A 27,753-nucleotide genomic window follows, 5' to 3' on the forward strand; every position below is an offset into this window, starting at 1 on the left:
TGGCCCTCCTTCCCCCCACGTCCCCCCCGGCTCAGACCCTCTGCTCCCTTCCCCCTCCTCTGGCACATGCCCCTCGGTGCAGTGGGCCTCGGTGGGTGCCACCAGTGCACCCCACTCCCTGCTCAGCCCTTCCCCTTGGTTTGCTCCCTTCCTGTCCGCCTCCCCTTACGGCTTCCAGCGCCCGATCCCACAGACAGGGGTTATCCAGCAGGCAGGAGTTTCCCCACCACAGGTCATACATTTGCCAGGGTCTTCCCTGTGTTGCCAGTGATGCCCCACTTCCATTTTAGAACTGGCGACGGGCACCCCCCTGGCCTCATCCCTTCCTGCCTCCCCCACGTGCCTCCCGGGAACCCAAGGGACCGAAGCTGTTCCATTTTTATCTCCTAGACCCCTAGGCTTGATAGTGGTGGGTGGTGATGGCTCCTCTTGTGTGTGCAGTTTGGGGGAGATTAGAAAGAATTGCTTTGAGCTTCCCTGATCCTCGCGGTTGTCCTCGTTCCAGTCTCCTCTCATTCTGCACTTGCTTCTGAGAGGAAGCTTTTAAAGTCCCTTTCCCCCTGCTCCTCGGTGTTACTAGTGCATGGGAAGCTATTCCTCCTCCTGCTATGGCTGTAGGGCCTAGAGAGGAGAGGGAGACACGAGGATCCTTTAAAAGGAGCATGACCCAAACACAGATCGAGATTGTCAGCAGCCTTTCTCTGTGTGTGTTTGTGTTCACTGTTTGTTCCCCACGCCCCATGGGAGGAGGCCTCCAGGTTGGGGTGTGTGGTGGGGGGGTCGCTATGTCGGATGACGATTCGAGGGCCAGCACCAGCTCCTCCTCATCTTCATCCTCCAACCAACAGACAGAGAAAGAGACAAGCACGCCTAAGAAGAAGGAAAGCAAAGTCAGCATGAGTAAAAACTCTAAACTGCTATCTACCAGTGCCAAGAGGTGAGGCTGCAGTCAGTTTTCTCACTGATTTGTTGCATCTTCCGTTCTTCCTCATTTTATTTTGCGCTATTCCCCTGCTGCTCCCATTCCTCATCTCTAGCCCTTGTGCTCAACCTTTCTGCGTGAAGCTGCTATTGTCTCACTTTTTTCAATGTCTCTCTGCAATGAGTGTCTGCCCAACTTCACTGCTTTCTGGTCCCTCTTCCTGCTTATTCCTGGCTTTTCTTCTTCTGGGCTGCTATTCTGACCCTCAATTATTTCTGCTGTCTTTTCCTTTTTCCTTACTAGCATTTGTTATGAGAATGGTGTAGGATTGACATTTAGACCTTTTTTTTTCTCTGCTACTGGAAGCTATATGGTCCCAAGTAAGGCATTGCATTTCAACATCTGTTTCGCTCTCTTGTGGGTTGGAGTCCAGAGTGTCTTTTTTTCTTTCCGGAACTGATTTGGAGATCAATTAATGTTCGTGAAGTTTTGAGTTTGCTTGCTTTGGAGGAGTGCACTGCAGTGCAAGGGGCGTAATATAGCCCCAGATCTTTACCAACAAACACATTACTGTTATTTTTGTCTGCTCATCACTTATATTGAATTTTCTGTGTATGGTTGGATGCTAACTGGAATAAATAATCCACAGCAGGCCCACTTGTGGACATTCTGCTCTAAAATAATCTTTGCTCACAGCCCAGAGTGGGTTTGGGCTATTTTTTGAGAATAAAGTAATTTTTATTCCAGAATAATGTGTAGGGAGAGACACCTGCATAGAATAGGAATTCCAGAACAGCTATGTCAGTCAGCTTTCTTCACTTGGACAGACTCTTGGAGCTACTAATTTTTTTTTTAAAAATTACCCTTTCTTATTTTTTCTGTATGTCACCTCAGTTCAGCACCATCCTGCTTCAGACAGCTAAGCTGACAAATGGAGGTTTTCAAGCAAACTTGCAGTACTTCAGTAAGAATAATAAACTGTCTGACTGAACAGCTTTGCCAAGCAGCAGAGAGGTTGTATCAGTAGGTGTCTAAAGTGACTGGGGTTTTATGCAAATGCCCTGTCGTAGCAACTGAGTTCTCTGGCTTTGTAGAGTTTAGGTGGTTTGGTTATTCCAGATCTCCACTCAGCAGGTTTCCATGGCAAACTGACATAGATAGTGGCAAGCAGTGTTTATGTGTTGTGCCCTTCACTGTTCTAAGGAGAAGATTTTAAACTGCCTCCTGTGGAAAGGCTGTGGTTCTTGTGTGTGACAAGTGGCAGGAGATGCTGGCTGAGTTTAAAGGAGAAGGGAGGCAGGCTGAGTGCTGGGTGGGGAAATCTGGAAGGGAAGCCTGAGTGACAGTAATGGGACTCCAGGGAAGAGGACGATAGCTGGTTGGGCGTTTTGTGGCAGAAGCAGCGTAAGCCCAGAATAGTCTGGGCTGGGAGGACAGGGTGTTGGCTGAGCACAGGGGAGAGAGGGAGCGTCTGGAGTCCTAGGGAGGGGACATGGGGGTGTTGTGAGGCTCTTGAGGGTGGAGAGAAGGGAGAGTTGAAGGTGGTAGGAAGTGCAGGAGCGTCGGAAATAGATATTCACCTTCCTTAAAGTGTCCTTGAGAACAGCGCAGTTATTGACTCCCTCAGGGCTGTGGATTTTTTTTCTCAGGATGGTGATGAGAAGCTGTGGAGAAAGGAGGGAGCCAATTCGGCAATGATTGTTTCTCTCAATCCCATAAGACAAAATTCCTTTTCAGGCTGCAGTTTCCTCTTGGTGCATCACATTTGCAGAGGTTTTCCCTCATTTACAGGCTGGTTGGCAGACCAAAGAGGACAGTCTTTTCCACTGTGTGATTGGCATCTTTGTGGGAGTGCAGAGCAATGCACCTGTCTGGGTTCAGAGCACGATGCCTGTGTGCGTTTCTGCCTGTCTCTTTAACAGGACAGGGTGTTTGCACTGGTGGGAGGCCACAGCTGAGAGCGCCTCTCTTATGTACTGTGGCAAGCTCACAGTGACAGTATGTCTGCAAGGAGAATGTGTTAACTGGTGTCCCACTCAGTGACTTACCTTTGTTCCTTCTTGCTTTATTGCCACAGGATTCAGAAGGAATTGGCTGACATCACCTTAGATCCACCTCCCAACTGCAGGTTGGTGTCGATTCCTTACATGAGGAGGGTGGGGGAAGGTGAGGGGATGAAGTGTGCCCGTGTGTTGTAACTGCCCTCAGAGGCTCTGGATGGAGCAGAGGAACGGCTCCATCCAGAGTACTTTTGTGGTGCTTTAAATAGTTTCCAGGGGGGGATACCTGTATATATTTTCACCAGTTTTCTGGTGGGTTTTGGGGGTTGTTTTGTTTTTTTAACAATTGCATGTCAATGTGTTATATTGTTCTGTGTGTGTATGTTTCATAAATTGGTTTATAAAGACGAGTGTGAAAACTTTCTTCTTGTTTGTTTTTGGTTTGGTTTATAAATCTAATGCCTGACTGCACTAATCTTATATAAATAAGAGTCCTGCCAAGGAAGCAGAGAATGCTCTGAGGTTTTTAGTTCAGAGTTCTGTTGTGAGCAGCAGCTGACAGTGGAAGTGAAGTGCGAATTCGTCACTCAGTGGGTGCCCCACCGGACCATGCATCTTAGCTGATGAAACAGAAAGCAGGGATATTCTGTTGCCCTTTATAAAGCAGCTTGTTTTTCGTTGTGTTTTAGAAACTTTTATTGTTTTTTTAAAACCTCTGTCAGGTTGATTTGTTTCATTGCCTGGTGTTGCTGAACTTCTTTGCATTTGGGGAGGAGGCAGTAGTAGTGTAACATCTTTGGTTATACTTGCTCATCCAAGAGGAAAGAGGCTCTTGGTCTGGTCTGTGTTTGCTGTAGCTGCCAACACATAACTCTTGTTCCCATCTTCTTGCTGTAGCTGAGGTTTGATGTCTTTTGATGTTGGTAATGGCAGAAATCAGAGAAAATTATGTTTATAAATAACTGTTTAAATTGGTCTTTTTCGTATAGAGTTTCCACCCACAAACATACATGAACCTTTTTATTGAAGTTTTTTGCCACTGTTAGTCTGTAGGGAGGCATTAGCACAAGAGTTAGCCTGACAGGTCCAGAGCCACCCTTTCAGTACCAGTCCCTAGGATCATAATTAACTAATTGAAGGAGAGATTGAATGTGATCTGTGACGCCTAATCTGATACTAAGGTTTTTATGCTGTTGGGATGATAACCAATAAGTTTTGAAATCTTTAGTTTTGACAATATTGTTTTAGGGACAGTAATGACTTAGCTGAATATTACAGAATTTCCAGTTCTTGGGCTGGAGATGTCTGTCCCATGTGCATCCCAGCTCTGTGTCAGGACAAAGTCCACATGCTTTTCCCTCCTCCTCCCACTTTAACCTGATTTTCATGGGAAAGAAACACAGAAGCACATCTCAGAAAACTGAGTGTGGTGGTTTTAGTTTGAAACTAGGCAGAAACACTAATTTTCTGGATGGTCAAGGTGCTGGGACTTCAGACTGAGCTTCACAAGTCTATCTAAAAGCTTTGATAGTATATGAGTACGTTAGATTGCGCGTTTCTTCTGAAGGTTTGCATAAATGATATCAGAACCCTGATTTGTCCTTGTTTCAGTTTGATTCATTCACAGGTAAAGATGAGCTAGCAGACTACTTATCAAAATACAGTATAGTTTTGGTTTTTCTTTTTTAATTACATAAGACCATTGAAGGTAACGTGCTTCAAGGCCCACATAGTAAGTTTGTGTTATTTCAGCCTTCACAAAAATTTCTACTGGCAGAAATTAGTTTGTAGTACAAATAGTGATGATTAATCTTCATCCATAGTGGAGTTATAAGTATTCTGCATTCCTTTTGACTTTCAGATGAGTGACAGTGAAGGCTGGCAACTCCTGCAAGTAATGCATGGAACTGGTGTAGTTGTTACTGCCTTTTAATATGTTGATAGGTAGGAAAACGTGAGTGGAGGGGTTTGTTGTGTGTGTATGTGTGACCAAAGGAGTTTTGGTATTGCTCATCTTGGGGTGAAGTCATCCTACTTCTGTAAACACGGTGCTGAGAGCCATGAAGAGCTGCTCTGCTTATGGCTAAGAAGGCTCCAGTTGTGCAGTCAAGCACTGGGAGTTTGCCCCTGTAGTGGTTAGTTTGTAAAAGGCAAGCAGGTGCCGATTGCCACAACAGTGAGATGAGTTTCAGCTATTGCAGTTGTGGGGAAAGTTCACCTCTTGTGGGAAAAAAAATAGAAATAGTCAATTTATGACTATGAGGAGATTAAGCAAATGAGAGACTCTGGTTGCTGCATGATGTTTAAGGTTGCCAGAATTTGTTCTTGGGAAGCCTGCTAACAGTGTCGCTGCTTTCCTTTGTATTTTTTCCTTTCATATGAACATTACTGGCATGCTGTGAAGGAGGTATTAAATACATAGTTTGGGAACTTAGTTTCAATTTCCTGCCTTTATGACTTTGCTTATTCTAACCTTTCCTCTGACCTCCTGCCCCTCATATCTCTACTGCCTTTGTGCCTCTACAGACTTTTTTCCAGTGTCACTGGAGGAGAGGCCAGTCCTCTCCTTTTAGGCATCTCACTCTTTCCTGTAAGTTTAATGTTAGAACTTACATATTCAGAGCATTTTGTATGATGTCATGTACTACCTGTTGTACTGTCAGTTTTAGGGGTTGCCAAAGCCTCAACATTTTCACCTTTGAAAATATTTGTCCGAAACTGTATCCTGTGTTATGTTGGAAACACCGTAATCTTTTTTCTTTTTCTGGACATCTGTTCTTACACCCCCACTACCATGTTTGTATTTTCCTCTGTTCTGTGTCTGGTGTTTGATTTAAGTTCATGGTTGGCTGTGCTTTAATTTTTGGCCTCACTGCAAAATAGTGTTATTCTTTCAGTCTTATTGCAGTAATGGGAGTTCAAGATATTTAGCACATCCCAGAGCACCTCTGCACATTGAAAGATAAAGGTTCAGGTTGTGAATGATTTTTAGTAAGAACTGTTTTACCATATCTTACATGAGGTATTTCTCTTCTTATAAAATATGACATGCAAGATGCAATTACAAATAATGACAACCATTTGACATTTCAAACAAAATAGATTAAAAATAAATCTTTCATTTTTATTTTTGTAGCTTTCAATGTCTGTATTTTCATGTATGTAGCCCACAGATCATCTGTTTAAAAAACAAAAACCAAAAAACCCAAACCCCAAACACACTCAACACCCTGTGATTGAGCAGCTGTGTGGTTTTTACACATATGTGGGTAATATGAGGGGAAGCTTATTCCAGAACTTCCTCTCTCCTCAGCACTTTCCTTGCTTCTGGTTTTTCCGTAGCTTGCCTGTGTCCCCCAGAAGTTTACCTGGGCTTGTGTGCCATTGGCTGGTTCATTTCTCATACTCCCTGTGCACTTGTGTCTCCTTCCTCGGGCTGTGATTTTGATTTTCACAGGCTAGTGCAGTTAGTTGTGCAGAGGCGCAGAATACATGCATGGAAACAGTCTCTGTTTGGCCTGCATTCAAAACATAGATTTTTGGACTTAAAAACATTTCCTAAAATATATATATTTAATACATGTCGCAAATTCATGGGTTCCTGCTGGGACCAGTGCTGTGTCCTCATAAGTGTCCTAGTGTAATGTATATTTGGCATCTACTTCTGAATAGATTTTAGACCTCTTCATTATTTTCAGTAGGCCACTGCTCTGAAGGTCTTTAATTTCTGCAAGATGATTTGACTCCCAATATTAATACTGAGTTATGAAAGCTAAATATGACTTTCAAGTTCAAAAGGTGGTTAGTGGTTAAGACGAATTGGAGAATGACTGTTTGGACCTTAAGTGTTTAAAATCTTTTGAGATTGTATCAGGTGATCTCTTCTCCTATTTCGTTTTATATCAGAGAGTTTAACTCCAGTTTTAGAGCTCAAAGAAGGTAACTAGAAACTTCTTACTTTTGGTCTTTTATATATGCTAGTGACAGAGGAGGTGTCATGCCTTTGCTTTGGGTCTGCAGTTGTCAAAATACAGTTCTATCTTGCTGTGTAAGCAGTCCTGACCTTTGTTTGCTGGTAATACTTACAGTGTTGTGCAGAAGCTTTCCTTTTGTCTCAGTGATGAGGTGTCCAAAGCTTTAAGAGAAGTTAATTCAAGCTTTAAGTACTCTTTATTCGCTTTATGTGATTTATTCAACCTCTGTATCTAAGCATCTCCTCATGATAGATCTGCTTATTGATGTGAGGTTATGGAACAAGTGGTTTTCCCCATTTTTAGGGGTGGGGAGTTACAGCACACAAAAAACAAGTGACTTGTCTAAAGTCATACAGGAAATCTCTGGCAAAGTGGAGAAATTAATGTAAATCTCTTTTGTTTCAAGCTAACTTGCAGCTGAGCTGTTCTGCTGGAACTGTGTGCATCAGTTGCATTATGAGCAGGGCTTTGAATTTGTGCTTTATTGGGTGTCTGGTATTGACTGTATGTAAGCATGGTAATTTAATGTTATTTTTCCCATCTGTGTAGATGGACCAAAATGGATATTAACTGGAATTAATGTTTTTTAATCTATCTTAGCTAAACTGAAACAAGTTTGTCTCCACATGGCTCATTTAAGTCCATATAGGCGAGACCAGCTGTTATTTAAACAAAAATAATTTTCAAACCTTTGTTGAAGGAGGCATTTGCCTGCAGGGCTTTCCATTGCTTCAGAGTAAAATGCTATCACAAATTCATTATTTAAATAATAATAAAATACAGTTGTGTTTTTTGGCACCTTCAGCCCAGTTTTTGTCAATTTGCACAATAAGGACCAGATCTCCTTGAGAGTCTCGTGAAAGTTGACTGTCAGCACTTAATAAATATGTGTCTCAGTAAAGATGGTGGGGAGAAATGCTCTCCGTTACAACGTATGGAATACTAATAGTTTTCAAAACTTTGCAGTGTGGAATTAAGATTTCTTGGCTTGAGAGAAGTCTGCATAAAATGTGTGGCTCCAAGGCAGTTTTGGACTCAACAGCTTCGTATTATAATTAATATATTTCCTCTACATACCATGCAGGTCTGGCATTTGTCTTGCTTACATTTGTTTTTTCTGGTGCTTGTAATTTTTTGCAAATGTATTTTTCAATACTTTCAACTCCAATAATGCTTTAAGTGCTTTTGCTTTTAAATCTAGCATATTATTCAAGGATGGATTGTCACAGTTGAACTCTAACATCAGCGTTGGTTTTGTTATTTTCATGTGTGAAATAGCCCTTCCTGAGCAGTATTGTATTCTATAGCATCAACTTTCCAGTTTTACATTTTCTAAGTTTAATTTCATTATGATTTTTTTCCTTAGTGTGCCCAGTCAAATTATTAGGTCAGGAATGATACAAATGCCAGCTTTTGCTTCCTGGTAGAAATAAAAAAATATTACCGCCTTTAAGAAAAATGAAATTATCAGCTTACAAAAGTGGTATTAGAAGTCCTTTTTTTCTTTTTTCACCTCGTATTGTGTTGAAAATGTGTGTTCTGTGATAAGTTTCCAGATGTAGGATAGGAAGGACCTACATAATTAGTGCTGTGTGTAGTTGAAAAATATCTTTTGTCATATAAACAATAACTCTTCCTTTTGAAATGGTGTATTAACTAATTTAGAGATCCTCTGCAGCTGTGTATGGTCTAGCTTGCAAACCATAAAAATAATACATTTCTACTCTGGCTGAATTTAAGTATGTGGCGGTAGCAACTCCTGCAGGCAAAGTCCCCTGCCTGATGTACTCAGACAAAGGCTGCACAGGAGCAGTTTCTTTACTGAGGATCAATTAGTTAATATTACAGGAATTAACTTTTCTGAAGCCACTTCTGTTTTTATTTTAACTGTCAGAAATGTTTTGATGGCCAGGCTGTTTGGACACTGTGGCAGGAGCTGGCTGATGCTGTGGTAGTTTTTGCTTTGCACGTCCTGGCTCGGTAATTCCCAAATGAACTGCATTCTGTGCTCCTGCATGCCAAACATGGAAACGATGAATCTTGAGAGCGGCTGTGAAATTGTATCATGGCTAAGAACAAAGAGGATTGAAATCCCTTCTGTGCACCCTCCCTTGTATACCACTTAATTTTATTTGACTTTCAGTTTTGCTGCCCTTGGAGGGCACTGTGCAACTGTGTTTATGATGCTGCATATATGTTCTATCTGACAAATTCTTGTATTTCCTCTTGGTTACATAGTCTTGTTTGGTTTTTCAGTTGTATTCCAGTGCTGCTTGTCTAGATTTTTATATTGGATATGTGTATAGCAGCAGTTTATATGTCTGGTTTTGTTTTAAGAAACATACACTGTATGTGTATGATACTTCATAGATTTAAATGGGAAACAATGTATGTGTGCTGTTTATACTTTAGGGCTTGAATCTATCTTGCCTCTTTATATGAAGACAAAATTACCCTTGGATAAGTGGCTTGTCTAGGGGATCGAGGAGGATGGGTTTGTGTTTGAAGATTTCAGCAAGAGCAGGTTGGCAGAGCCTTGTGGTTTCTGAAGGACAGGTTGGTTTTGAGAGCCGGTGTCATTGTGTCTGGCAGATGTTCGCTTTGGTCCCCTGCTGGAGGGGGTTGTGTTGGGGATGGAAACAGAGTTCACCTGCACCAGTACATCGGTGGATTAAGGTTATCAGTGAGTTTGTGTGTAGTGAAACTTCTGCAGCCTCTGCCTGCACTCTTCTGTAATTGTACATGACAGACCAGCCTTCCATGCAGCACCTTTTCAGAAGCATTTAATGTACTAAAAAAAGGATACCATTTCATGTGAATGGGTTAAGAGATTACTGCACACCTGTGCAGGCGCACACCATGCTCAAAGTTAAGGGCTATGCTTTCTCCTCAAAACAAAGTGCTTCAAACTAAGTTAAATTAATGGTGCAATTTAGTCATTATAAGTAAAATCTTGCCAATCTGTACATTTATTTGAATGAAATAAATTTATACTTATTTTTCCCTCTGAGGCTTAGTAGTGGAGATCTGAATGCTCACTTCATTATGTTACAAAACCGAGGAGAGAACATGTATTGTCAAGTACTATAAATAAACTACAACTGTCAAAATAAGCACTGTGTGCTCAAGAATTCAGAGGGGTTTTCTTGTTTCTCTTGCCAATTTGCAAATTTCAGCAACAGGCAATTAAAATTCCAAGGCATTTGGGGAAAGTGTAATGGTTGCAACCATGCATTTAATACATATTTTCTGTGTGTAAGGGGCTAATTGACATTACAAGGAGATGTTGTAGAGCTGGATGCTTAACTTCAATATCCAATTTGCAGTGCTCTTTATTAACCTAGACGCTGGGGGAAGGAAGCTGGGGGAGAAAAGGAGCATGGGGCATGCAGACTGTAGCTCAGGGCAGATGTGGTGTTTGAATGTCCTCACTCTCTCAAGTGTCTTCCATAGTTTCATATCTGAAAATATGGATCAGGTAAGATGAAATTGAGCTGTTTTGAGAACTGGGTCCAAGCCAAGTTTTGGCAGTTCATTTGTTTAAGAGAAAATACAAAGTAATTGGATTAAAGAGGCTGTGCGGTTAATCATGTAGAGTTCTGTTAGATTTCTTTGCTTCTGTGTTTCTGTGAATCAGTGTAGAGTTTACGTCTCAATTCCTTCAGGAACTTCAACTTTTAGTGTCAAAAGGGAGTGTGGACCTAATCAGATAAGCAGTTAGTAGATATGTTTTGTACTTTGTATCAGTGTAAATGACTGTTTAAAAAGATTGCTCATCTCTCCCTCTGGAGCTGCTGGACTTGCTGGAAACACAGAGAATTTTGATCTGGTACTGAGAATTGTAAAAGCAAAATGGGGAGGAGCTTTCTGGAGCAGGTGGACTGCTAATATTTAATGCTTTTTCTGCTGTGGGTATCTGAGCAATATTTTGTTCAGCATGCTAATCCCAGTGTTTTTCTGGGAGAAGTCAGGAGAGGGGTCTTGCTGTGTTTTCTTTTGATGCCTGGGATCATACAGGAGTCGCACACAGGAGTGAAAAGGCCCTCAGACATTAAAATTAATTCTGAAATCAAAAGTGTCTTTTCACAATTGGTGAATTGATTTAAAAAATCTAATTCTTATATAGTCTAAGAACTTGGTCAGATTTATTTGAGACAGTGATTGTTCTACAAAGAAAACTGCCAGGGTAATTGTCTCAAAGGTTTCAGTTGCAGTTTGAATATCTTCAGTGACGTTTTAACGTGCTAATTTAGGTTATGACTGTTATGGATTTCATATATTTGCAGTTCTCAAGTGGACAACATCTAGAAAGTTTCAGTGTGTTATTTCATATTCTGAACATGTGTAGCAGCTCTGAGAAGTGGCCTATAAATGCTGGAGAAAGTGCAATTTATTTCATTAAAACAGTGTTTAGCTGCTGCAGAAGGTTTTGAAAGATGGCTAAAATGTACACAGTTTTAATAATACCATTTTAAAGTAATTAGGTCAATACAGTAATATACCACAGAAAGTCATTTTATCAGGAGTTTCTGATGAATCAGATTGCTGTAATACTCTATTTGCACAGTGTTTTCTATATGTCTTAGTAATCTTTTTAAAGGAGGTAAATTAGGTGATGCATACAAGCCTTTATAGTTAGTGTCTTCCTTGTCTTCCTTTTAAGTTATTTATCAATGAGAATTGTGTAACTTTCTTCTTGATGGGGTAATTATTAATTTGAGATTCTCATTGTATTTTGTAGTGCTTTGAGTTATGGTAAAAGTATTTATGCCTCCTTACACTTGGGTGACTGTGGGAGAGAGAAAAGACTGAAGGCTTTAAATAGCTATGCTAAGTCTCAAAATATCATGAATCTCACTGAGTTCTCCATTGCATTGAAGTTGTGGTGATGCTTTCCTTCTTACTTTAAATTGAATTTCAGCATCACCCTTGTAACCTAGGAAATCAGGCAGAAAGATGTACAGTAGCGACAAGAGTGACCTAGGAGATCTAAGTTTTGAATGTAACTAGTGCCAGGCCTTCAGCTGCTCTGCTGCTTGTCTTTCAGCTGCACCCCAGAGTTGAAATCTCTAGTGAAATCTTAATGTTTTCTTTTGAATAGCATCTTTCCAATTTTTCCATTCCCTCATTCCTCTTGCGAGGTTAATCAGATTGCAGGTATTGGTAAGACTGGGAGATGAATGAGTTGCAGATGGGGAACAGAAAAGGACATAAAATCATTCAAGGCAGCAAGGTTGTACAAAGCATTGGTGGAGATTATAAGGGACAGCAGAGAGAGGTGGCCCATCGGGGTGACTGAGGTGATTTTGCGCTGCTTGCTGGAATAGTTGCAGCAAAGGTGGAAGAAGAGACAAGACTGATGCTTTTTCTGCTCCTGCAGTTTAGCTCCACTTTCTGCTCCTTGCACTGTAAGGGACAGAAGACAGGGCATCTTCCTCTTGGTGGATGGGGAGGACTATCTGTGGGCCACCCTCTTGGGCATGAGTAGATTTTTGAAACAGTAAAGCATACAAGCTGCAACAATAGTTTTGCTGCCCTGATTGTTTTGCACCCCCACTTGGGAAATAAAATATAAATCTAGTAATAAAGTGAATGCACTTATATGATCTTATCATGGGAACAACATACTATACCTTGAAGTATATATGTAACAGGTGCCCCACTGTATCTTTGCAGACCTCCTTGAACTGCTGCTTAAGTCACTTGTGACTCTTTAGCCATGTCCTCCTAGAAGCACATCAGTGAGGTGTGAGGAGTGGGGAAAAAAACTGGGGAAGTGATAGCAGAGGGAGTGAAAGGCAGGCGGAGAAATGGAGGAAGAGGGCAGAAAATGGAATGAGAAAAAATGACTCAGTCAATCCCAATCAAATAGATTATTTAAGATAGGAAGTTGCAAATTAATTTTGTTGGAGGCCCTGTGAATCTGAATCTCCCAAAGGAGCACACCTTGTTTTTGTAGTAACTGAAACAGAAGTTTGGCAAAAGCTGTTATTCAGTAAATTCCATAATACTGGAAACACATACTCACTGAAACTGTTAAAAGGTCATTTTAGAACAGTTTAAGGTCTTCTACCCAGTAGGTAGTGAGGCTCTGGAAACTCTTCTGCAGGAGGTTGTGGAGGCAGATAGTATCAGCATGATCAAAGGTGGGTTGAACAAATTCATGAGCAACAGGTCTAGGAACAGATACAAAGAGAAAAGTCAGGCAAGTACCCTTTAGCACCCCTAATCCAGTGGCTGTGGATCTGAGGGAGTACAAAGGGAATGGACTACAGAGAGTATCCACCATCGCCTGTTCTGAGGAGTAGGCTTTTACCACTGCCAGGAGTAAGGTGCTGAGTTAAATAACCCCAAATGGTTTTTTTATGTTCTATGTGGAATACCCACAAAATGACCTCCTTCCCCAACCCCATTGTCCCTCATTCCACTCCACTAACTTCAGACTCTTTTCTATTTCCTTGTTCCAATTGACATGGCTTTTAGCCACAGAAAATGTTCAACTTCTGCCCTTCTTGCCTCTCTTCTTTTTATGCTTTGCCATTTAAAGCAAGCTCTTGTTTCCTGTCACTTAGCCACTTCTCCTTGCCTTTGTGAAGGATTAACCTTCATGCATTTGTGTTGCTGAATTTAGATTGTAAACTTTTCAGAGTAAAGCACTTCCTTAATTTTTGTTGGTGTTGGCAAAGTGGTATGTAAATTTCCATCTATGTTTAAATGTTCTTTATTAATAAAGTAGGTTTAGTCTTTGGGCTTGTAGGTGTCACCCTGTCCTCTCTTCCCCAAAAAAGTTATGCTTATGTTGCAAGTTGCCTTTTTTCACCCCTTATCTGATAGAGGTAAATAAGTGAGTTGTTTTATTCAGCAGCTGTTGTATTATCTTGAATATGTGATTTGATTATTTTCTTGGTTTTATGCACACCAAGTTATCACAGCTGTTACTTTGTGATACTACTACTTTGTAATAGGATAGTGTATTTTGAGATATATTAGTGTTGGGGGCTTTTTTCTTCCTGGATAGTGGCAGAGAAATAATGAAGCTGTCCAACAGCTAATCTCTTTCTTTGGTGTCTTTGTGCTCCTACTTCACCTTCCACCTCAATATCTAGGAGGACTATAACTATTTGTTAGGGAAATACGAGTTAAAATGCATAGCTATTACATGTGTTGAGACATTCTAGTTTCAAGTACTTAATATTCAGTGTGTGTACTCTTAATGACTATAAATACTATGTTACATATGAGGTTCTGTAATGTATTAGCTATGTCTTGTACATTGTTTTTCCCACAGAAAATGCAGATTTTCTAATCCCATAGACTGTGCAGTCTCTACTTTCTGCATTGCGTTTCAAGGATTTTGCCTTGTATTTCATAGAAGAGTCTTACTTATGAGGAAATGTAACGTCCAAACAAATCATTCAGCATTGGGATTGTTCAGGGGCACATTTCGCTGCATGCTGAGTAGCACAGAACTAGCCATTTAGGATGTGTTTATTAACTAGTACTGGATTTTGTCAGGAAAGACTGAAAAGTAGGGACTGGGTAGTAGAGGCTTGTGTGGTGACACTTTGTGGTGGGGATACAACAAGGTGGCAGGGTCCAGCTGTAAGTGGTACCAGCAGAGTGAAGGGCTGTGGGTAAGTGAGGATGTGTTGTGACCTCATTCATGGCTGGCTGAACAGCTGGGTGAGATTTGTTAGTGATTCACAGTTTCACTTAGAGAGGTAAGGTTGGAGGCTGATTTAGATTTGGATCTGGGAAGGACAGCTATCTTTTACCTACTGAAATCTGTTCTGTTTGCAACAGTCTTCAGTGATTCAGAATAAATGAGGAAAAAAAGGATGGAGCTGGAGTTGATGGCTGAACTATGACATACTAGGAAAGAATGAAAATATAGGGTGGGATTAGATGTAACTCTTAAAATCAGGGAACAAGAGAGAAGAAAAGTATATTGCAGATCCCTTTCCAGCAGTAAATCTTAGCGTCTCTTGCAGAGACAGAGCAATCTCTGTGCTTCTCTTCTAGGTTTTCCTTTCCTTCATCATAATCCAGTGTGTTCCAAGTCACCAGTATGGTGTAAGTTCTGGAAGAAAGAGCTAGAATGCCTGTTCTGGCCTCTGGAGTTGGGCCTCTTTTTGCAAGCCATCTCAGCCTTGTAAGGAACAGTGCTAGTGTCTCCTGCTTTCTTATCCTTCTGAGCTGAGCATGTTCTGGTGCCTTCTCTTTCCTGACGGCTGCACTGATCCTTCAGCACTAAGACATTGTATCTGTCCAAGTCAGACACCCATGCCTACAGAGAACTTAAAAGGCAAGGTTGTCCTGTTGACAGAAAGAAAATGTATATTAGGAATTAAAAAATAAGCAGACATAACCATTCCTGTTTTATTAATTTACTTGCAAATGAAATAGCAGTGATCAGGTAAACTACTGAATATAGTTTGGTTGGTTTTTTTTTAAATTGCTAAAGTATCTGAGTCGTGAATCAGAGTAGCTTGATGAAACGGAAAGAGGAAAGTGTTTTTAAAGTACTTAAATGAGCAAATGGGATAATCCTGAGTGGAAGGTAACATAGAAATTGAAATTTGTTATCTTTCTTTATGTATTATTCCTTGGTCATTGGAAAAGTATTTTATTAGCTTGAAAGGTTTCTAGTCAAGAGGATACATCTAAACTTCACTTTGGAGTTATGAGGGCATTTGACTGTGCAGAAGATGAGCCTGTGTGAGCATTTACACAGCAGACAACTGTATGCCAGGCAAATGAAAGGTTCTTGCTCAGTATTTTTACTAATAACCCTCCTCTCATGTACACATTAAATGTCACACCTGGAAAGTCATTTAGTTGCTGTTTTAGCAAATTATTTATTTTCAGAGGGAGAATCTCATTTTTTTAGGTGTTAAAGTAATGGAAATATAATGTTTGCTTAGATTGGCTTTCCTGAAAGATAATGTGTCAAATCCTAATGACACACTGGGTCCAGTGTTAAATTTCAGTCCTTGCTGGAGATAGTGAATGAACAGTGTCCAGAAATAAGTGGGTTTGCATGTCCCTGCTTATATTACTAGAGTTCAAGGTCACTAAAACTGTTCTGTAGAGTTTAATGTACAATATGTATTATTTGCTCATTTTTTTTCTTTAAAGTGGCAGACTGTTTACTGAACTGTGTGAGCACTTCACTGTTTTATATATAGGCAATGATTTTCTCAGCTGGTTATGCACAGAGGGTAAGCATTTTTTTTCCCTTATTTATTTATTTATTAATTATGCTGAGACAACTGGATGGGAGAAAGCATTCTTGCCTTTGGCATCTGAAGGAAAGATCTCTATTTTTGTTTAGTGTGCTAAACAGTGTTGTTTTCTAGAAAGGGTTATATAATATGATTATGAAGGTATCCTCTCTTCCAGAGGGTTATAAATGTGATCTCTGGTCAGTACGGAGAAACTCACACTTTTGACCTTTCTGTCTCTTTGGACCCATTACTTGTTGGACATAATGGTCTTATTAAAATTACTTAATTGTTCCAAAGAGATCATTTCTGCTTACTCCGTTATCGCCAGTTGATGCTGCCTCTCTACACGCTGCCAAAAGTCCATGGTATATTACATTTTTATTGTTATGTAAAGCAGCTGTAAAACAAACTGTGGTTGTGTAAGTGTATTTGAAATCTTTGCTATTGGCTACTTTATTTTTTCTCTTTATGTCTCTAACTGTTACATTTATAGTTTTGCCACCACAGAGAGCTAATGAAAAGCAAACATACAGACTGTTTAAAAAAAAAGGTAATGCTATGCGCAGATTTACATTGCTTCCTTACTAATTTATTATTCTGTTTCTTAGGATAAGAAAAGATGGGAAGCACATACAATGCTGGGGTGTTTTTTGGTGGGAGGATTTGGGATTTTTTCTTTCCTTTACATTGCTTTTGCTGTTAAATTCCTCTGATTTTAGGAGACTTCAGGAGCTGTAGACCTAGTGGACATAGAGCAGGCAAAGGAAGAAGATAAATTTATGTGCACTAAGACATTGATGAAGGGATGAGGGGAGGTCTGTTTAACTCCTCTTCTTTAGTACTTGCATGCCTGTGGGCAGTCAGGCCCATGTGCATCCTTAGCACACTCACAGGGCTATGAAAGGTGACTTCTCCTATGTGTTCAGGGTTCTCTTTAGAAGTAGTACTGAAGAAAACAAGGGCTTAAATTATGCTATGTCTTTGATTCTTTCTGTATGTCTTTAAGTATGTAGTAGAACACCGTGTCTCATAGGAGTAAAATTATGATGTGGGTACATTTAAGGGTCTGACTTTCCACAAAGAAGAGTACTCACTGAGATGGTGAGTCTCTTAATCATTCTTTGCCCTAGTGGAAAAAGTGTGTGAAACCAGCTCAACAGCCACTGGGCAACCTCTCTTACCATTTCTTATCCATGCTGGTCACAGCTGCTAAGAAGTTTTTAATAGGTAGACTTTTTCTTAGTTTAAGCTGTTTTTCTGCTTTAATTGGAGCTTGGACAGCTTAGATCTTGCTTTCTAGTCTTTTCAGAAATACACCTGAACTCAGTCGGTACTGAACCAGAGCTGCCTTCCCTCTGTAGCCTGGCCTGGGGAGACATACCTACTTGGTGGGGGTCTGTTCTACATGGATTAAAGGAACAGAAACTATGAAGATTAAAAGATGCTCTGGAGGGGAGCATGTACTTGGATTTTGCCAGCAGTTAAAAGTAAATCCCTTACAGTAAGGAAGACTCTAAATGGTGCCTCTCAATATGTGTTTTGCAGTAGTTGAATTGTTCAAGAAGACTGAACCACTACCAGACTTCAACTTTGAAATGATGAAGTAAATTTTAGCTTGATTTTTATTTTGCTTGCCATTTCACTTTGCAAATTATGAGGTAATTCATAGTAATTTGCGCATTTTAAAACTGTTCGATGCTATCTGGGACAACAGCTCCTAGAACAGTGTTGAATCAGATCTGCTTTTTGTCAGCAGTGTATTTAAAGCATGTATGTGTGTGCAAACACATATTTTCCATTCGCTTACCACAGTGCAGTGGAAGTTTTGAGAAAGTAAAGAGTTGGTTTTTTTTTTTTTTCTCCTCTTTATTTTTTCCCTCCTAAATGTGCAGAAGTAGCTGTGTGGAAAAGAATCACTGTAAGATCAAGTTTCATTTTCTTCAGCATTTAATTTGACTTGTAGAAGTTGACAGAGTATGTGTTTTCATAAAAATTGCAAACATTGCATCACCCAGGAGAAGAAGCACACATAGGAAAGTCTCTTAGGGGTGTGCAAAACAGACTCCAAGGATAACAGACTTGCCAGTTAATACCAGTGGTATAAAGGGTAAAGTCAAACTTCTTTTCATGACTGAGACCTGATCAGTGCTGCCATAATGTATATTCTTGTTATTATTTTGTAGCAAAAATGATAATACAATTCTAGATCCGCTGTAATGGAATACCCTATGGGAATATGTGTGATCACATCGCTGAGTGGAGTGAGTACACCTCTGGGGCTGTAGAGGTTTTGTGTACTCCGATTTTACACATGAAATAGTGTCTGTATGATCAGAGCTAGATATAACCAGGACCATTATCACACAAGTTTGTTAAAAGATGTACGACATTTTTAGAAAATTCAGTCTGAGTGTAGTCACACTCAATCAGGACACCTCATTTTGTCTATCACCCACATGGGTTTCCTTTCTGTCTCTGGTCCTGTCATCAAGTAAGAACTAATTGTGCTCTTGTGCCCTTGGCTAATCATAGCTGACTAGTGGCTTTCTTCCAGTCTTTAAAGTGTTTTGACTTAGAGCGATGAACTTCCTAGCTGTAAGAGAACACTTTATTTATTTATTATCTATTTCACTGTTGAAAATACACTTTTAAAAAAAATCTGATCCAAATGATATATATTATCAACAAGAGTTTCTCTGCTCCCGAAATTTGTTTTCAAGTCCTCAAAGCTGGGCAATATAGGTGAGGCTTTTTCACGTGTATCAAATATATGCTAATGAGTCCAGTGTAAAGAACAAGGGTCCCATCATCCTGCAGAATGAAGCATTGAAGTGTGTATTTTTCCTCAACTGCCATGTTGTTTCCATTAAAATAAAAGAGGAAAGTTGGAATTGGCTATAGTAAGACACAGTGCAGGCTGGTAGTGGATCTAAGGGTAGGCAACCTTTGTATTTAAGGATCAGTCCTATAGCTGAAGTAACATAAAAGCTCTGTAATTTCTCTGAATTGTCCTTTCCTATCCTGCAATAACTAAATCAAGCAAGGTTGCCACTGAAATTTTAACACCAATGTCATCAGTCTGCAATCTGGTGTGTTCCTTCTGAAATCTACTTCCACTAGCTTTTACAAATTCATTGCCTCTACATGGACATCCCTAGTTAATGAAGTGTTTTGGTTGAAGTCATGCTTTTGTTTGATGCAGCTTACACCCAGATAATGGTAGTTACACATAAATACAGATGTACACCCTTCCTGCAAGTGCCCAGAAATGTCATTGCAAAATGGTGGCATCAATCCGTTGTTAAGCTGTTCATCCATGACCACGATGATGGCACCTGAGAACTTGCTTATGCTCACAAAGGAAGCTGCAACTGTTGACTAATTGCTTCTACAATGAGATTTAAAATAGCTTGCTGAGTATGTGTGATACCAGAAGTTTGGGTGATGTTACATAAAAAGTTCTGTTCTTTTGCTTTTTTAATTGTCCCTCTCCCTCACTAGCATGTATGTCAGCCATACACACTCTATTTCATTTGGTTAGTTTGTGGTTTGTTGGGGTGATTTATTTGGTTTAGCTTTTCCCCAAATACAGACATACCAGCATTGAGTAGGGGAGCATTTTTAATGCTTTTGGTATTTGATTTCTCATTTTCTGTCATAAACCTTTTGCCTAAAGTTCATAGGTTTGAATTTCTTTACTTCCTTGCTCATATTTCTCTGATTCTCTTAGTAGGTAGGTAAGTTTACTCTGGAAGAACAGACATTTACTCTGTCTGGAAGAACACAATCAGGATGAAATACTTCAGTCATTTAACTGCTAACTTCATGCTGCACTGAATTCTAGTGTAAGAGAAAATAAATTAGAAACATCTGTTTTCTTTTTCTCATAACAGAAGAACCAAGAGAGATGTTCTATTGAAATCAAAGATGGCAAATAGAAGTGCAATAAAAAGAAGGTATTATATGTGTATTTCACACATATAATTAGTCTCTGGAATGTACTGTCATAGGAAATTATTGAGGCCAAGAACATAACGGAATTTGAAATAGATTTGGGCAGGCATGTGGCCATCATCAATGTTCAAAGTCAGTATTATTTATTATGGTGATTTGGGAGCAATATTAAGCTCATGCTCCTAGGTTTAAGCAAGATGCCTTGAGATGTTGTACCAGAAGGACATGGTGGAGGGGTTTTTGGGGCTGGGTGAGAGTTGTTTGTTTTTTCCAATTAAACTTGCCTATAGACTAAAGTCTGCTTTAATTCTGAGCATTACATTGAAATCTTTGTTCAATCCTGACTTGCACAAAGAGTGTTTTTCCCTCCTTCCACATACACATGTGCACACCTGCCTTGTATCTCTTTGGGACCAGAAATCCTCATCCCTTCCTGATGTCATCCCTTTACATGCTCCTTTTCCACATCCCTTTCCATATCAGGTCATCCCAGAAATTAATTTTATGCATCATGTCTGATCAGGTTGCAAGGGAATGCCTACAGAAATGACCTACAAAGTGAGCAGTAGAATCCAAAGACTTAGAAATGATTAATACCTACACAGAGCAGAAGCCAGAGTGTTGATTAAACTTGAGTGTGCTGTAATGAGTGAAATCACTATATTTCTGTAAAGGAAGTGATGATGGTAGCAAGCTCTTTACCATGGCTTGCCTTTTTAATAAGTGGCACTTCAGGTTACAGAATTAATTCCACAGAGTGTAAAAATATCAGGAGTGAAGAAGGAAATATGTTAAAAGGCTAGACTATTATAGTTGACATTTGTGCCTGCAAATCTCAGCAGGACTTTAAACTACACAGTTTCTACATGTTGGGGCTAGGGAAGAGAAATATCTTGATATGCTAAAGATCAAAAAAACCAAAAAAACCCCAACAAACCCCTCCAAAAAAACCCAAACCCAAAACCACATAACTGAAAAACCCAACACAAACCCACATCTGTAGATTCAGAGAGAAAAGAAAAAGATTGTTGAGCAAAAACTAATAGAAACAAAAATTAGAAATACCTAGGCTTTAGTCAAAATATTCCTGGCCTCCACATTCTCATACTGGGAGTGTTGGAAAGGTAACTTGAATAAATCATGTGGTTTTAAACAAAAGAACATTAAAATTTCTCCCATAGAGGAGTTCAGCTCTCTGTAAGACTCTGTAAGGTTCTGCTCTTCTGTAATTACCTATAAACTAGTGTCAGTTTAATGACAGAAGCAAAGCTTGTTTCTTGTTTTGAAGATGCCCAGCAGAAGCACTGATTGATAACAAACTTTTAGACTTTACTCTTCCATAAAAAATACAGTATTTTGTATTTTCATGGGATGCAGGTGCAACAAGGATGCTTTCAAAAGTGTTCTTTGCTGACAGTGGGAATTAGGAATGCCATAATTACTGACTGGGCTAAGTGTGATGAAGCAACCTCCCAATCCAAGTGCTCTGCAATGTTCTGGCTTTTGCAGTTGCTGCTGATTTTGTTGGGGGGGTTGTGCTGGATTCCAAAGAGATTTCTGTGCCCTGCATTGCGTATGAATTAGTTCTGTTGAACTTGATGGAATTTTGTCATTGACTTCAGCTAGCCCAGACTGAGAAAGAATTACTTGCTTTTAGAAAGAGACTTAACAAATGTATGCTTTCAGGATAGACCTTTAACAATGAGTGGTTTGCCACAAACTTTGAAGTAGGGAAGGAAACTTACTCTTTCCTGGCCTGGTGCTCACTAGAGGCATTGTCACCTATGGTGATAAGTTTTCCCATTTTGAAAAAAGGATCGTGTGAATGAGAAAAAAGCTAAATTCAAATACATACAGAGTAATGGCTCATCTATCAGCTTCTGTGGAATGCTGTCCACTTTATCTAAAAGAATGTATTGGAAGAGTAAGAGGATTTTGGAGAGGAAAGATGGAATTTATTTTAAAAAAAGAACTGGAGGAACTTCTCACGTGAAGACACAAGGATTGCTTCCTTAAAAAAAAGCCCTGAAAAACCAAACCAACAAACATAGCATTTACAGAATCACAGAATATGCTGAGTTGGAAGGGACCCACAAGGATCATCAAGTCCAACTCCTGGCCCTGCAAAGCTCCATCCTCAAGGATGACACCATGTGCCCAACAGTATTGTCCAAACACTTCTTGAACCCTATCAGGCTTGATGCTGTGACTTCTTCCCTGGGGAGCCTGAGCCTTTTTCTTCATTTTTTTTAACCTCGAGAGAAAATAGAGATTAAGGTTTTTTCCTCTTCTAAGACAACAACAAAGTCCTATGGAACGAGATGAAAAGATAGTGAAAATTAATTTGTTCACCTTTTACAGAACAAAATGGGTCATAGGGGTTCTGTACTGTATTACATTACTGAAAGCAGAAATTAAGGAAGCCTCAAAAAGTCTCAAGCTTCTTTGGGATGCAAAATCAGAGAGAAAAGAAAAAGGTTGTTGTGCAAAAACTAATAGAAAGAAAAATTACTGCAGCTGATTCATAATACTGATTTCAGAAGGGAAACATGGATGCCTGGTGTTGAGGCTCAAGCAGTTACCACTGAGGGTGTTGTTATGGTAGAGGAAAACAGAAAACTTGGCAGAAACCTTTTGATGCCCATCTCTGACCCATTTGACACTGGAAGCCAGTGAGATACGAGGTGTTAAACTAGGTGGACTTCAGATCAGATCCAGCCTGATGGATCTATATTTCTTTTGATAAGCTAGTAGATAAAATTTGCACTTGACCTGTTATCAAAATCTTTGGAGTAATACTATCTCCAGTATACTAATGTGTGAACTGAACTTTATTTTAACCTTGTTCTATAGGAGGAAAAATGTATTTAGAAAAAAAAAATCTTTGTAAGTCAAGTTATAAAAAGATTTGTGTTGTATGAAACACACACCTAAATATATATATGTGTGTGTATATATAAAAAAACACTATTAAGAGTGATTTCTAAAAGTATTTTCTGTTATATTTTTGTCAAATTATTATGTCTCTCAGTGAATTGAGTCTTAAAGCAAAAAACAAGGATTCACTTTGGTGTTTTACTTCAGTATTTAAGGTTGACTTTACCTGATCAGATTTCAAGTTTGTAGTATCATTAACTCATGGTTAGAAAGTTGCATGAGTTTCGTCTATATTTACGTAGATTGAATTAAAAAATCATATTAATATTGGTTAGTTTGCTAATCTGTTAATGATACTGTCATGGGGATGATTTTTTTGTGAGTGATGTGTTCTACTCTTCTGATGCTTACAAACTCAGCAGAAGAGAGTTATTTTCAGTTATTTTACCTTAATTGGAAAAAACTTGGCTCATCATAACCTGTAGCTACATTTGATTAAAAACCCAATGTATTTTTTAAAAAAATAGGATAAGTCACTTTTAATGATGGGAATGTCAGCTGCCTTTGGAAATTCTCTATTCTCACTAATTTGTTAAGAAGGCTGCTTGTGTGTACTCTAAGAGTTTTATTTATTGGCCTTTCTGAACTGAGGTCTTGACATAGAAACTTAAATGAAGAAATACCTGCTTCTTATTTTTATCTTGAAAGTTCATGTGGGGTTATGTAGACTGGATGAGAAATTTTCCAACGTCGTGTAAATATATTTACATTGTAAATGTATTGCTGTTTGAACATCTTTATATCACTACAAGAAATACTTGAAATGCCTTTTAATACGAAAAATCAAAGTGAATGAATCTGAGGTGACTGCAAACAAATCACTTTCCTTTGTGCTTAGAGAGATTTTCCCTACCTTCATACCTGAAAACCCTGCAATTTGTAGCTAGTGGGAGATTTATTTCTCTTATGTTGTTATATATGGAAAATTGCATCAAGCATGGGTATTAAGGCTGGCAGCTCTTCCAGGTGTTTTGCCATACCACTGTGTGCTATTATGCTGTTTTCATATTTGTGCTTAATTAGAAGCAACGTGTTCAGTTAGTGTTCAGAAACTTAATAGTGTAATATTAGGTACAAACTGCTCATCTATCTCTGTGTCAGTTCTGCAGTTTCCTTGGCATTATGGAAATGGTTATAGCATAACAAAAGCAAGGCTTAGCTCTCAAAACATACGCCTAATCTTGTCACTCTTGCTTCAAAGTATAACTTGCAACAATGCTGAGGTTAAAAGGTTAGAAAATGTACGCTGTTCTCTGCCTCTAAGACACTTGCATGTTTCTGTGAGGTGTGCTCTCCTCCTTCTGCCTGTACAATAGAAAACCCCTTGCTAGAGCTACTACCAATTCGAGTGTTACCACCATCCAATGAAGAAATGTGTATTTTAGACCCTTTTTTGTGTATTTCTTGGATTGCACCAGAAGTTTGTGAGGAAAATGTCTTCCTTTTTTAATGACTAGAAAAGCCTCCATGGCAACATACATGAAGTATTATTTAGCATGAGTGATTTCAGATAATATAAGTATGAATTTAGCATGATTTTTTTTTCTTCATGGCACCAAAAAGTTTAAATTTAGTTTAAAATAAGGATATCAATGATCAGCTCAAGAAGGAAATTCCTAAGCCATGTGGGATTAGGAGTGATGTTGAGGAGGATGCCTGAATTTCTTGTGCTCCCTAGCAATTCCCTGTTCCCTGCCTGCTGTTGTTCTCTGTCAGCAGAATTTAACTGCCACACATGGGAGTTGTCTTTCAGCTTATTAAATTGTTGCTAGATCATCTCTCTTTGGTGGAAATCAGGGAGGAGAAGACACCAAGTGTTGGCTTGTGTGAATGTAACATGTTTTTCATAAAAGGTGTAAGTGACATAATGCCCTAACTTGAAACTATTATTGCTTGTCACTTCATTGCTTCATTGTCATTAATGTTTCCTTACGTTTGGGACATTTGAACATTTCCAAATAAAAGGGTCATGAAATAAAGGTATTGGGAAGTTCAAAATTCATCTCTGAATTTTTTTGCAACGCACAGGGAAGTTGCTTAATATCGATTGCCAAATAGGGTTCTGAAGAAAAAAAGATAATTTGTGAAGAACTATATGTGTTCTTCAAGTTAAGGCATGCAAGTTGGCCGCAAAACTGGATACATCATTTAAAAGCACTGCTTAGTCCTCTTGTGGCTCCTAAGGAGGATTAAATTTAGTGTTCCTAATACTTTGAAAACAAAAAAATAAACAAAAGTTTTAAAAGTCACTGCAAGCACCTGTTTAAGCTATCCTTTATGCATGTGAATCTGCTGTAGAAAAATCAATGTTCTATTTTTCTTATTAAATCTCTTGATAGGTCTTTGGGGGTTTTTTGAAGTTTTTTCTCTCTAACCAGCTTTGAAATATTTGTATCTACTACAGTAAATGTCAGCTAGCAATTGTGACTGGCTCATGTTATTAATGGGAACAACTTGCAGTGGTATATAAACAATTTTTAGTGGCTGCTATGTAGTTGGCTGGCAACTGTGCTGTTTTACAGTGTAGGTAATCTTGTTTTACTTAAAGCAAACTCATCTTAGACTTCTGTTTCTAGTCTGTGCATGCCAGAGTTTCAAAACTCAAAGACAGTGTTTTCAAATTACTTTACTTTTCTGCCAGGTAATTTTGATAGTTTAGAACTGTGAAAATCAGGAAAAATTTTCTCTCTGGGTAGTACAGCATAATTGAGAATATTTTGTTGTTGTTTTGAGAAGAGTAACCAAGTTTTGAGCTGTTATTGGCTGGTTTGTGTAGTTTTGCTGTTAGCATCCACAGTGAAATGGGTTCATTCAAATGCAGTGATCTTGATTTATTTAGTGAGTGGCAAGGAAAGGAGGTTTAATGTAGGCAAAGGAGAAGGGGAAGACATCGAGATTAGACTCTTTCTTTCTATCTTTCATGTATCTTTAAGATATGTCCTTCAAGACATACTGTGTTTTGTTCCTCAACATAATGTTATCAGTATCAGTATTGGAGTGCTGATGGGAAGCGATATAAAGATGTGAAGCCAAGATAATGGGACGACCTGTTTCTCTGGTTAAGTGATGTTGACTATACTTATCATACATCTGGTGGGAAGGGGACTCTTTGTTGATTGGCTGATGGATTGTTCTAATTTGTATCTTTTTTTTTAGGGTGAATTGGTTGGTAGGTAGGTAGATGATGGGACAGTTTAGGAGCATGTGGTACAGGAGCAGGTTTTTTCCACTTAGGTTATGTTCTCTTGAAAACTTAGAAGTTGCATATAAACTAGTAATCTTAAAATACTACTTCATCTGTTCCTAGTACAGACTTTAGGCAGAATTCCTCCATTCAGTGCAAGGGAGATGGTAGCGTATCTCTAGTCTGGAAAGGTATTGACTCCTCTCTTTCAAGTAGCCCTTTTCCTCCCCATGGAAGTAAGAAAGTTAGCTGAAGGAGGCAGTTGGGTGAAGCCTCAAGAACCTTGTCTTTATTAGTGTGAGGAAGCTCGAGAGTCTTGTTTGCTTTCAATTTTCAGCATAGCAGAGGTATCTTGACAATTGTTACATAGCATCTTTAACTTTCTGGAGCTGTTTTTTTCAAGTTGGTTTGTAGCTGCTGTTACCCTTTCAATTTAATTTATTTAGGGTATGTGTTTCTTGATCTACAGAATTATAATGAAATCAATAGGGAAAATGGGTTATAAAGTCCAAAATACACAGTCCACTGTGTTATCTTGGTGCTGGATAGGTAGGCTTATGAAATAGGTGGGATTCTCTATTTTTTTTTTCGTTGACAGGGCGAGCAACTTGTGAAGAGATAGAAGTGTCCAGATCATGTGGGTTCAAATTGATTACTTTTACAATTTATGTACTACAGGGCTCCTAAATATTTATGATGTACTGGGGAGTTTTATCTGTTTAGTAAGATCACCTTCTATATTCTCACACTGGTGAGAGCAGCACAGGAGATGGGCATGATAGACAGAAACACAGATGTAGGTCCCAGCTTGATTCTGGAATGGCAGGTTAATTGTAGTAAATTTCTATTTTCCTTAATGGAAAAAGCACAGTATTTAGGAAAGAGCCCCTGTTATCACTCAGTGTAGCACCTCTGGAGCTTATGGAGGGGAAGGGGATATTATTTAACTATTTAGCTGTCAGAGGGGGTAGTTTCCTTTCCATGTATGAAGAACCTGCTATATCCCAGTAGGTGCCAGGAGGAAGTAGATTTGCTTTCTTTTCAGGAATATACCACATTTGAGATTAGTGAAACAAGAACTTTCATATTTATCAGTAATATTGATTGTCTTTTATTTATCTTTAATTATAGGTCTGTCAATTTGATTCTAGGCAACCAGTTTAGGGTGTGCTTGCTTTATGCAGCCATTAAAGCTGCAGAAATAATAGGTTCACTAGTTATATTTCTACACCAATTTCCAAAAACCTGTTGGAATGTGAAGACGCCCCCTAAAAATGGTGTAGCTGAAGAAATAGTGCATTTGTGAAACTGCCTGGTTTTGCTTACCAACTGTAAATTGCATATCTGTGCTATAAATACATAAATAATTTGGAAATGAGGTCTGATGATGTGTAATAATTTCTGTCTCCATGTTGGTAGTTGATAGTCAACAGACAAATGGCAGGAAGGAAACTGATTTTAAAATAACATGAGGTTATGTTGGCAGACCTCAGATTCTACGGTCACATTTCTTGTTATTTTAAATGAGAAATTGCTTATTGTTAGATGGGTCAGA

At 39.1% G+C, this 27,753-nt stretch overlaps 1 protein-coding gene across 2 annotated transcripts in view; it reads left to right on the top strand.

The window, feature by feature from the left end:
- The window catches only part of LOC102035571 (ubiquitin-conjugating enzyme E2 E1), a 45,304-nt gene that overhangs the window by 1,332 nt on the left and 16,219 nt on the right, over positions 1-27,753 (top strand). The window contains exons 2-3 of one of the 2 annotated variants that reach the window (XM_005423369.3): positions 759-937; positions 3,000-3,050. In XM_005423369.3, the coding sequence (XP_005423426.3) occupies positions 759-937; positions 3,000-3,050 (230 nt within the window). The remainder of the gene's footprint in view (positions 1-758; positions 938-2,999; positions 3,051-27,753) is intronic. The other variant, XM_031058891.1, reaches the window with a different exon arrangement.

The sequence above is a fragment of the Geospiza fortis genome, unplaced genomic scaffold (genome assembly GCF_000277835.1).
Source record: "Geospiza fortis unplaced genomic scaffold, GeoFor_1.0 scaffold231, whole genome shotgun sequence".
Taxonomy (NCBI): domain Eukaryota; kingdom Metazoa; phylum Chordata; class Aves; order Passeriformes; family Thraupidae; genus Geospiza; species Geospiza fortis.